This window comes from Calliphora vicina, chromosome 3, assembly GCF_958450345.1.
Source record: "Calliphora vicina chromosome 3, idCalVici1.1, whole genome shotgun sequence".
NCBI lineage: Eukaryota > Metazoa > Arthropoda > Insecta > Diptera > Calliphoridae > Calliphora > Calliphora vicina.
Genome location: NC_088782.1, coordinates 57,658,945 through 57,671,324, shown reverse-complemented (window position 1 = coordinate 57,671,324; position 12,380 = coordinate 57,658,945). Strand labels below are relative to the sequence as shown.

General features: G+C 29.1%; 1 protein-coding gene across 5 annotated transcripts in view; it reads left to right on the top strand.

Annotated features, from left to right (window-relative positions):
• Lmpt (Limpet) overlaps nt 1–12,380 on the top strand; it is a 335,549-nt gene that overhangs the window by 321,004 nt on the left and 2,165 nt on the right. The window contains exon 1 of one of the 5 annotated variants that reach the window (XM_065502739.1): nt 4,476–4,737. The exons of the other annotated variants lie outside the window; for them this stretch is intronic. Within the exon in view, the coding sequence (XP_065358811.1) occupies nt 4,515–4,737 (223 nt within the window). The 5' untranslated portion in view covers nt 4,476–4,514. Of the gene's footprint in view, nt 1–4,475; nt 4,738–12,380 lie in introns of those variants that run through there. 5 annotated transcript variants of the gene reach the window in all.

The window sequence follows — 12,380 nt, the reverse complement described above, 5'->3', positions numbered from 1 at the left end:
AAAAACAAATATTTATACTTATTTTACCATAAATATTCAATTCATAACTATTTTTTTTACTATATAGTTAGTTGAGTTTGTTGTTAATAAAAACATTATAATTAATAGTATGTTTTTAAACATTCATTTAGTTTAAAAGCCAATAATATTGAACAAAAAATGGTGGAGGAAATAAATAGTTATGCACTTGATATTTTGTAAATAAACAAATAGTTACACTAAGCTACAAAAATATATATTCACTGGATGTCAGCTCAATTTTTGACATGTCATCATTTGACAGCCAATTTTACTTCATAACCATAAATTTGGCCACATTTAATAATGTTGCAACAACAGCCGGTCCCTATCACCCAAAAACAACTAATCACTAGTGGCTCATTTTCCTAATAATTTTCATTGCGACAAACAATATTTTGAAAGCTTTATTTTTACTATTTTTATTGATATTTAGTTTTTTTTACAGATCGTTACAAAAGTTGTAGAGGAGAACATTTTTTTATGTTTTAATTGATCGATTTAATATGTATGCAAATTTATTGCATAATTATGTGTTTTTTAATTAATTTGTTTAAATAACTAGATAATTACTGAAACTCTATATAAGCTGATGACAAATTGGTCTATAAAAATAACAAAATTCTCATTAATCTAAAACAACAATTTAATGACCTCTAATAAAATTAAATGGAAATAAAATTAAAACATGATTTTGTATTGGCACATGTGTAAATTTTTGTAATTTAATTACTTTTAGAATATAAGCAAATTCATGATACTCATTAAAATATTAATTTAAAAATATCCCATAAGCTGCGTATGGGAGGATCTTTAACAAAATAGAAAATGGATTGCAATGAAATACCTATGATGAAAAACTCTTACATTTTAACAAGTAAGAAAGTATGGTCGATCAAGCCCGACCATATAATACCCTACACTAAGTAAAAGAGCAAAAACATTTTTCTTTTAAAATTTCAATAATTTATATTTTTTGGAGTGATTTTCGGAAGTGGGCCTTATATGGGAGCTATGACCAATTATGGACCGATCACCATTAAATTATGTCTATAGGAAAGTTAACTATGTTGAATATATATGGGAGCTATGACTAATTATGGACCGATCGTAACAAAATTTGGTGACATGAATTTTGTATATATAAAACTTATTTGGAGCGGAATTTGTGGAGACACATCTATAAATTAAACATTTATGACCTATAAAGTCCAATTTCGGAAGGACATTTGTATGGGGGCTATGTGAAATAATGGACCGATTTCAGCCAGGTTCAATAGACTTGGTCCTTGGGCCGAAAAAAGTACCAAATTTGATCGAAATATCTTTAAAATTGCGACCTGTACTCTGCGCACAATGTTTACATGGCCAGCCAGCCAGCCAGACGGACGGACGGGCATCGTTTAATCGATTACTTTAAGGTGGGTGTTAGACTAAAATCTGCACAAACGCATTATACCCTACCCACTATGGTGGTATAGGGTACAAAAATGGCCAAAAACACAAATTAACACACAAATTTTTAAATTATGACTGGGAAGTAAACATTCAAATACTTCTTAGGGAATGACATTCAGCGCTGTTCATACAATCAAGTATAAATATATCTGTTTACGCCAAAAACAACACTTAGCGATTTTCCTAATTTCCCTGCAATTCCTATTTTCCTCAATATATACTAATGCATAATGCTATGTGTTGCAGTATAATTCCACTTGTCATTACGTACTAAATTAAACGTCAAGGGTCGTAAATACTTCTTTTCGCGAGAGATACAAATCTAACTCTAACCTGTTCACTTCGCTATCCTAATCCTATTGTTCCTTATGGTAAGAATCCACCTTCCAAATAATTCGAAAATATCCTAATTATTTTGTTTTATTTCTTTCCTTTTTTCCATATTTATTTGTGCAATTGTTCTGAGTAACAAAATCTAAACGATTTTGTTTCGGCTCAGAGAGTTTGAACATCTCTTCCAATTATCCAGTCTTTTCCCCCTTCATCCAGCTTTTCAGCTTAACAATATCAGTTATACATTCAACAATTTAGGTATTGATAATCGGCAAAATCGACCCATAAATGTCAGAAATATGATCAGAAAACCTTGATTTTTGAAAAAGTTTTTTCAAATTTTTATCTTTTATTTTGAAACATTTGTACAATATAAATTTATTCAAACTATTAGCTATGACTTTTTCTCATCTTTCTGGCAAAATACGGATTTCGCGCCAAAAGAACTGCTCATCGTTTGAGGCCGAAACGAATCAAGCCAATTTCGGATACCATATTCTGAAGAGAAGCGTATCCCAGATAGAGCGTTCTGTATCGATCGAACCGAATAGTAATCGGACGGTAAATTCTCGCTTCAAACGAATGAGTTACGTTCGGTACAGGTTCCATGTGATGGTCTGACCAGATTTCAGCAGCTCATAATAGATAAAATCCCTTTGATCCCACAAAATACAGAACATTACCTTAGCGCCATGGATATTTGGCTTTGGTGTCGTTTCGGCTAGATAGCCGGATAGCTTCGGGTTATCGTAATGGTGCAAAAATGATTTTCTTTTATAGCTTTCAAGCATCATTTCAAATAGGCAAAAACTTCTTTCAAGGTCTCTCGGCTTCAATTCGTATGGTTACCAATTTTCCTGCTTTTGAAATTGCTGCTTAAGTAGCTCCCAATGATTTTGCAAGCTCTTGTTGAGTTTGTTAACAATCTTCTTGGAGTAATGCCTTCAATTGTTGGTCCTCAAACTTTTCTGGCTGGCTTGGGCGTCCTTTGTCTTCCGTGTCAAAATCACCACCATCTCTCACACGTTGAAACCGATGGAACACATTCACCATTAGCTTTGGTGAGCAAACTGTAAGTTTGAGCCGCACTTTTTTCAAATTAAAGAAATAAAGCAAAACTTCCCGCATATATCGCTTTGTTGGCACAAAATTCGAAATTTTTGAAGCAAACTGAAAGCTTGGTTTATCATTAAAAATTTATACGGGGAATACAAAACTAATATTTTAATAAATTCCCTGAATTTTATTGTTGGGAGATAAGCTAGTTCCTATGCGCATTTCACAAGTTGCTTAGGTCAGATCCTCAGGAAACCTTTTCCAAAATTTAAAGTATTTCAAAGAGCTCTCCAATGGAATTGGACGGAATATTGATCAATTAGATATTTCTAGGATACATGTTAAAATACAAAGTTGGATAGCTAGACAAGTAATCAAATAGAGAGCTAGTAAGATAACTGACTAATTGAATGACAATACTCAGTAAGAGTATTGCCATAAATTGTATTATTTTGACTAGTCACCAAACTGTATCTTTGTAATCTATTGAATTCCTCCTTGGACACGAACATACATATTAAAATAACTAGTTACATTGCTAATTCATCATTATTATCTTGAAATTCCGTAACGATTCCATAATGCAATGAATCTTCTGATTAGTTGATGTTGATCAACTGATTTGTTTCTTTAAGGGAAAGTTTAGTTTAGTCAACATTAAAACTACCAACAATTTATTAAAACTTTTAAACATTTGTTTGTACTTAATGATTAATTATTTATTTATAACATAAAAGTATATTTATATAAAGAAAATACTTGTTTTTTGGGCACTTTTTTTATAAACCATTGGTCTATAAAAATGTGCCATCAGCATCATCAATATTTCTAACTAAATCTCAAAAGATGACATCATTTTTAATAAAAACAAAAAAAAATATGATAAATTATTTTCCTATAAATCTTATTTCATATTTAATTTGATTTTACAAATTAATTTAATAAAAAAAAAGTAAAAGTTATTAAAAAATAATTTATGATATACATGAGAAATCAACAAAAAAAACATATTAATGCCGACAATTTCTTAGAATTTATTTGAATATTTGAAATTTGAAGTGGCTTTCAAAGTCTGTTAAATGAGAGGAAATGAGTTTCGTATATGGCTCAAATTAGTCAAAGGAAATTAATACCATTTTTGTAAATTTTAATTTACTTAAAGTATTCTGATGTTTATAATGTTTTAGCTTAATTAAGTTACTTGGTTTCTTATTAAATGTTTTCAAAAACATTTTAATTCCATACAACTTCTTTATTAATGATCGTGTCATTAAAGTTATTTTTAGAAAATTAACCAAAATTAAAAACATTTATTTAAAGTTTTTTATGACCCGTTTAGAATAAACAAATTGTTTTAATTGTGTCAATGTTTGAATAGAACAAGACCGGTTGTGTTAAGAATTTCCGCATTTGAAAAAAACTAAACAATAGGAGTTTGCAGCGGCAGGATTTTAGTCATTCATAATATAATAATCAAAGATATTTCGCTTAAGTTCCAGCTATAATAATATCTAATTTTAAATAAGCTTAAAAACCTCCACTTCTATAATTTGCCAAAACTTATAAAATTTATTTTAAAGTAGCCTAAAAAAAACCATTAAATTTAATTAACTTAATACGAAAAGTGTATAAAAAAAACTCTTAACAAAATGACCGATGTTGATGTTTTGTCGTCGCGCATGAAATCCCGCTTACACCTACAAACCAAAACGATCGGTGCCGATCGCATTAAAAAAGCCAAAGAAAATAATGAAGATATAGCGGTGTTAAGTATGTTCCTGCCAAATGCTTCGGCACGTGAGGAAAATCTTAAATTTTGTTGTGCTCTCGGTGACTATTGTCGCCTGGGAGATCCAAAATTGACAAAAGCAGGTAAATGTGTGAACTTGAGTGATATTTATCATCTAAATAATATGACTCATTTAAGTTTTAATTTAGTTTTTTTTTTTCTTATGTTAAAGTTATGAGATCAGTTAAGAAATTTCTTCTTTTAAAATATTGTACAATAGAACTTTGATAGTTTATTTTTTTAAAGTTTATTTGTACAAATATTAAAAACGCCCACTGTTATTAAATACAAACACAAGTGTCAAAATATATTTAACATTAATAAATTATAAATTGTATGTGATTTTTACCAAAAAAAGATCGACTATTTGGTTTCATAAAATAAAAGATGAATCAACCTCAATTTAAACATTTTCAATAACTGTTATTTAGAATGACATCATGTGAGAGAGGAATAGAGAGAAATTTGAAAAAAATGTGTTTCAATTAATGATGCCATAAATCATAAATAAAAACCCTGGTTTTTTTTAGCCAGTGGACCATTAATGTTCTTTGCTTTATGTCTATACCTGATAAATATTTGTCATAATCAACATCAACATTGTTGTCAACATAAAAAATTATCAGTTAGCTTTGTTATGACAAAACTTTGTCATGACAACAAGCGTCATAAAATGTCATGATAAATATTTGTCAAGTATAGACAACTATTTGGTAACCAATGAATATTGCAAATTGTTAGCCTTTTAAATTTAAAAATTCATGAAATATTACCCATAAAACTGTAAAAGAATTATAAGTAAAAACTTCCCTCAATGTCTTTAAAACTCTTTTTAGTAACAAATTAAACATAAACTTTAACAACCAACAAAAATAATCATGCTTAAAGTATAACAACCTGTATAATTTATGTTTTTTTTTTGTTTTTAAATAAAACTTCATGTTTAATATAATTATTTAAAATTGTACACAGTTGAGTTTTTACACAAAGTTCATAGACCTAAATGCCTGGCAATTATTTATAAATTAGCATAATAGTGTAATTGTTTGTTGTTTTTAGTTTGTTTGCTAGTAATAGTTAATAATAAAACATAACAAATAAAATAAAAACAATTTGGTTTTTCAACTGATTTTCCACACGACATCATATTGATAATACTGAATACTATTTTACAGATACTTGCAGTAAAAAAAAACAACTACAGACAGAATATTAATGTATTTACAGCACAACAAACCCTGTCTCGTCATCATAAATTTTCTTAATTTTAGCTGAATATTTATAAAAATAATTTAATTCTAATAATAAGTAGCAATAAATAATATTTCTAATAAAGTTTTGGGGCAAAATTGTGACATAGTTAAATATAATTTTGTTTAATATTTAGTTGTATTTTTAACAATTTGTAAATTTAAAGCAACAAGTTAATACAGTCGATTCGAACAAAGGGGAATAATTTTATTCAAACTCAAATTAAATTATTATTATAATTAAAAAAAAAATATATAGGAATAGTAATTTTATTCTCTATGGAAATGAAAATTAGGGTTTTGTTGAAAATACTATAAATTTTTGAATCACTGATACAATTCCATCTTACTATAAAATGGAGCGCTTTCTGCAAATATGAATTTCCGAACTTTAACATTTCCCAGCTATTTTAGAGACAGTAATTGTCACTAATGTCTGATCACTTGGCGCATTCCAATTTATATATTTTACGTCATTTGGCACATATGTGTAACTTTATATATTCCAGATAATCTAGTGTGAAGTCAATTGTCACTTTAGTGTCTCTAAGTAAACTAGAGTGAAGTCATTTCAAACATTTATTTTGTATTGCACTTTTATGTTAGTAATACATACAAATTGGTTTTATACAAATTGAGTTGATATAATTCTCATACAGTTTATTTATTATACCCTTTATCTTCGTGAGAAGGGTACACAGAGAAAACAGATTCGTGATAGCAACCGAATTTGTTGCCATTCGAATGATTCGGTTGCAAGCATAGAATTTTTCGGTTCTATCAACAGAAAATCAGTTAACAATGAAGAATTTCGGTTAAAGCTACCAAACTTTTGTTACCCATTTTAAAATTTTGTAGCCACAACTGTAAAATTCGGTCTCTAAGGCAGAATCATTCGATTGGCAACAAATTCGGTTGCTATCACGAATATGTTTTCTCTGTGTATATGGGGGATTTCATGTCAAGTGAACCAACTTTTGAAATCGATGTCTTCCGATCGGGATGAAATTTGCACCAAGGTTAGCTCTATTGGATAGTAACTCAGACACAATTTTTCAACAACATCGGTCGAGAACTCTCTGAGTTATAGGGGGTAAAATTTTGACAATTTGGTCAAACAGGGGTTTTTTCTTATCCATGTAACTTATTACCTATTGTTCTTAGCAAAATGTGTTCCAAATAGTATAGATAGCTATTTCTTCGATCTTTCGAAAAAAAATATTTAAAAAAAAAAATAAAAAAATTTTAATATTTTTTTTCCGAAATCAAAAACTTTTTTGACTTTTTTTTAAAATACGCTATTTTTTTTTATTTTTTTTTTTTCTTAAAATAAAGTTTAGATATTTTCCTTGAACACCTACTTGGTCGCTTAGTGGGATGCGAGTGGGATATCTATCAAAATAAATATTTTGTAACTCAAAACATAAAATTTTTGACTTTTTTTGCAAAATCAAAAACTTTGTTGACTTTTTTTTTTCAAAATGGACCCTTTTTTAATCTTTTTTTTAGGTCAAACAAAAGCTTAGATATTATCCTTGAAGACCCTTTTGGTCGCTTAGTGGGATGCGAGTGGGATATCTATCAAAATAAATATTTTTTAACTCAAGACTTACAATTTTTTACTTTTTTTTTTGCAAATACGATTTTTTTCCAAATGGGCCCTTTTTTAAAATTTTTTTTGTAGTCAAAAGAAAGCTTAGGTCCATTCCTTTAAGATATTTTTAGTCCCTTAGTGGGATGCGAGTGGGATATCTATCAAAATAAATATTTTGTAACGCAAGACATACAATTTTTTAATTTTTTTTTGCAAAATCAAAATTTTTTTCCAATATGGGCCCTTTTTTAATTTTTTTTTTTGCTCAAAAGAAAGCCTAGGTCCATTCCTTTAAGATATTTTTAGTCCCTTAGTGGGATGCGAGTGGGATATCTATCAAAATAAATGTTTTAACACAAAAATTGTATGTCTTGAGTTACAAAACATTTATTTTGATATATATCCCACTCGCATCCCACTAAGCGATCAAAACCATCTTAAAGGAATAGGCCTAAGCTTTCTTTATAGCAAAAAAAAAAATTACAAAAAGGGCCCATTTTAAAAAAAAGTCAAAAAAGTTTTTGATTTTGCCAAAAAATCAAAAATTGTATATCTTGAGTTACAAAATATTTATTTTGATAGATATCCCACTCGTATCCCACTAAGGGACCTAAAATATCTTAAAGGAATGGACCTAAGCTTTCTTTTGACTAAAAAAAAATTTTTAAAAAAGGGCCCATTTTGAAAAAAAATTCGAATTTGCAAAAAAAAAGTCAATAATTGAATGTCTTGAGTTACAACATTTTTATTTTAATAGATATCCTACTCACATCTTCCTAAGTGACAAAATAGGTCTTAAAGGAAAAGACCTAAGCTTTCTTTTGAGCAAAAAAAATTTTTAAAAAAAAGTCCCATATTGGAAAAAAATTTCGATTTTGCAAAAAAAAATTAAAAAATTGTATGTCTTGCGTTACAAAATATTTATTTTGATAGATATCCCACTCGCATCCCACTAAGGGACTAAAAATATCTTAAAGGAATGGACCTAGGCTTTCTTTTGAGCAAAAAAAAAAATTAAAAAAGGGCCCATATTGGAAAAAAATTTTGATTTTGCAAAAAAAAATTAAAAAATTGTATGTCTTGCGTTACAAAATATTTATTTTGATAGATATCCTACTCGCATCCCACTAAGGGACTAAAAATATCTTAAAGGAATGGACCTAAGCTTTCTTTTGACTACAAAAAAAATTTTAAAAAAGGGCCCATTTGGAAAAAAAATCGTATTTGCAAAAAAAAAAGTAAAAAATTGTAAGTCTTGAGTTAAAAAATATTTATTTTGATAGATATCCCACTCGCATCCCACTAAGCGACCAAAAGGGTCTTCAAGGATAATATCTAAGCTTTTGTTTGACCTAAAAAAAAAGATTAAAAAAGGGTCCATTTTGAAAAAAAAAAGTCAACAAAGTTTTTGATTTTGCAAAAAAAGTCAAAAATTTTATGTTTTGAGTTACAAAATATTTATTTTGATAGATATCCCACTCGCATCCCACTAAGCGACCAAGTAGGTGTTCAAGGAAAATATCTAAACTTTATTTTAAGAAAAAAAAAAAAATAAAAAAAAATAGCGTATTTTAAAAAAAAGTCAAAAAAGTTTTTGATTTCGGAAAAAAAATATTAAAAATTTTTTATTTTTTTTTTTAAATATTTTTTTTCGAAAGATCGAAGAAATAGCTATCTATACTATTTGGAACACATTTTGCTAAGAACAATAGGTAATAAGTTACATGGATAAGAAAAAACCCCTGTTTGACCAAATTGTCAAAATTTTACCCCCTATAACTCAGAGAGTTCTCGACCGATGTTGTTGAAAAATTGTGTCTGAGTTACTATCCAATAGAGCTAACCTTGGTGCAAATTTCATCCCGATCGGAAGACATCGATTTCAAAAGTTGGTTCACTTGACATGAAATCCCCCATATATAAGTTTGTTATTCCGTTTGTAATTTCTACATTTTTCACTTCCTAAACTATAAAGTATATATATTCTGGATCCTTATAGTTAGCGGAGTCGATATAGCCATGTCTGTCTGTCGGTTGAAATCAACTTTCCGAAGTCCCCAAATAACTTACATACACGATTCATACATCAATATTCTTCGGGCTCGGTTACTATTTAAAATCGAGAAAATCGGTCCACAAATGACTGAGATATAATGAAAAAACCAGGACAACCTCGATTGTTGACCTATACCTGGATTACTAAGTCATTAATATGGATATCTAATGATAGATATTTCAAAGACCTTTGCAATGACGTATATAAGACCATAGTAAGTTGGACCTACAAAGGGTCAAAATCGAAAAAAAAAAATATTTTTTAACCCGATTTTTTTTTCACCAAAAGTTTTTTTTCGCTAAATTTAAAAAAATAAAATTTTAAAAAAACAATTAAAAAAATTTTTTCCAAAAAATGAAAAAACAACTTTGGAAAAAAAATAAATTATGTTTACCTAAAAATATTTAAAATTTTTATTTTGAAGTATAATTTGGTGAAGAGTATATAAGATTCGGAACAGCCGAATATAGCTCTCTTACTTGTTTTTGTTTGCATCCCAGGTAACCTCGTCCCTTGAGTGTCTCTATGTAATCAATAGTGTAGCCACTTTAAACGTTTATTTTATACTGCACTTTAGAAAGTAGATATTTTACCCACTAGAAGTAATCTATGGATAAGTAGTCGGATGAAGGTTATTGCACTGTCTAGGAGATGTCTTTTTAATTCACTACTTGAGGTCAATTAGCTTCCGCTTAGCACCCGTACATGCTAATCAAGTGACTAGTTAGGTCACTATTAAGATAACTGACTCAATGTAACCATTTCGAGAATCCCATGATTTGACTATTTTTAATCAGCTATCAGACAGTGTCTTTGTAAACTATGTAGGGTCGGTCAATGACCAATAATGACCCACTTCTTAGGACACGCACATGTTAAAATAAAACTCCATCTATTTAAAGGTCAAAATACTCCTACTCTACTAATATTCCAAATTCTACACAGATCGAGCAATAGAGGGTTACTTTTTCTGGGACCACCTCTCACAGGGCAACTATTTATGATCAAATCGCTCTAGAGGGCGCTTTAAATTATGAATGAGATCCTTCGCGAGATCAAATGAGACCCTTCGTTAAAAGTAGGGTTATATTTGAATTAACAGAAATACTTAAAATATAAATGGAAATTGGAAACTTGTTTTTTCTGATTTGATTGCTCCCAAAGAGCTCATTAAATAAAAATTTTATATTTTTCGAATTATGGAAGAAAAATACTGTTAAATGCGCCTAGTTCAGCATCATCAACCACTTCGCCTTAAAAGCAAAATTTAATTAAAAATACATCAAAGTGAAACCGGACAATCTAGCGTTTTTTTTTTCAATAAAGCAATGACTGACAAAAATACGACATTTGGTTTATTGAGAAACGCTAAATTGGCAATGCTGATCAGAGTTACTGGAACTTGGAATGTAGGTTAATGATGGAACTTTTCATTGCAAGAAATTTAAGCCTCAAACGGACAGTACCACTGAAGGTTAAGAGCAATGTATAGAAACTATGCTACATCAATTGAGTTGAATCTGCACCTGCGCTCTCTTTCTCTCTATAAGCAATACGCGGGAGATTTCATGTTATCTTATTACTAATATGAAATCTCTGAAAAATAATCTATATAAATCGGTAGAAGATATAACCAACACCAAAAGCAATAAGTTTCGATTGAAGTGTCTGACTTTAAAAATACCATAGAAATGTTTAGAGGCACTAGTGAATTGAATGATCTTCATCTTTCCGATTATAAAACTAGCAAGTGTTGCGAAAAAAGTCGGATAAAACCCAAAATTAATATAATGTACAAAGTAACAACAAAAAGGCAGTTTACAACGCATAAAATGTCAAAAACTTCGGCCTAACACTTTTTGATTTGGTTGATCAGCACTAATCCATTAAATTAATATTATGAATGCTGGAAATATCACTTGTATGAGACGACCAACCACACATTTGTGTCAGGCTCCAATATCACGATCATACAGACATCTTTTGAAATGTTGAAAATTGTTCGGCTTGGCTCTGCCAGCTTTCAACTGTTCAAAATTACCTTAATGGTATTCATTTATTAACAAATCTCGAAATGCACTATTGTTAAGTACAAAGAGTTCCAGGCTTAAAATCTCTCAAGTTTTTACTAAATAAATTTCAAAGAACTAAGCTCAATTCTTGACGTTTCATCAGGTGACAGGCAATTTACTTCCTAACCTCAAATTTGTCCATTATTTAAAAGCATCTGTAACATCACAAATAAAATCTTTAAAAACGTCAAACTTTATAATGCTAATGTCACAAGAGAGTGACAAGAGAGTGGCGTGGGGCCATATCTTTAAAACATAATTAGTAGCTTTCGTATTATTACATTGACTTTTTACCCTTCAAATGACAAACCATATAAAATATAACGATTTAAATGTGTTTACAAACTTCCAAAAAGTTGTTAACTTTTTCATTTAAATATTGCTGATTTCTATTGCATTTAATTTCATATCTTTAATCGATAATTTGAAGCTCATTAAACTTAAACTTCAATTTGGCAATTTGTAGACATTTGCGTGTTTTTAAAACAAAAACAAAAGTAAAAGTTTGGTTTTTTTTATATAGAAAATAATAGCAAATATGTACAATCAAATATTATGTGTCAATGGCTCAAAGTCAAAAACTATAGATTTATTCACATACATTTGTTTGGATCATCTGCTATTTGAATTTTATGAGATTTTCCTTAAAACAAAATTTCATTTTTATCGCGTGTTATAGAGCCATAAAATATATACAAAATCATTGTATTTAATACAAATAATAAAAGGAAGTTGGATAAAAAACCCATCACTA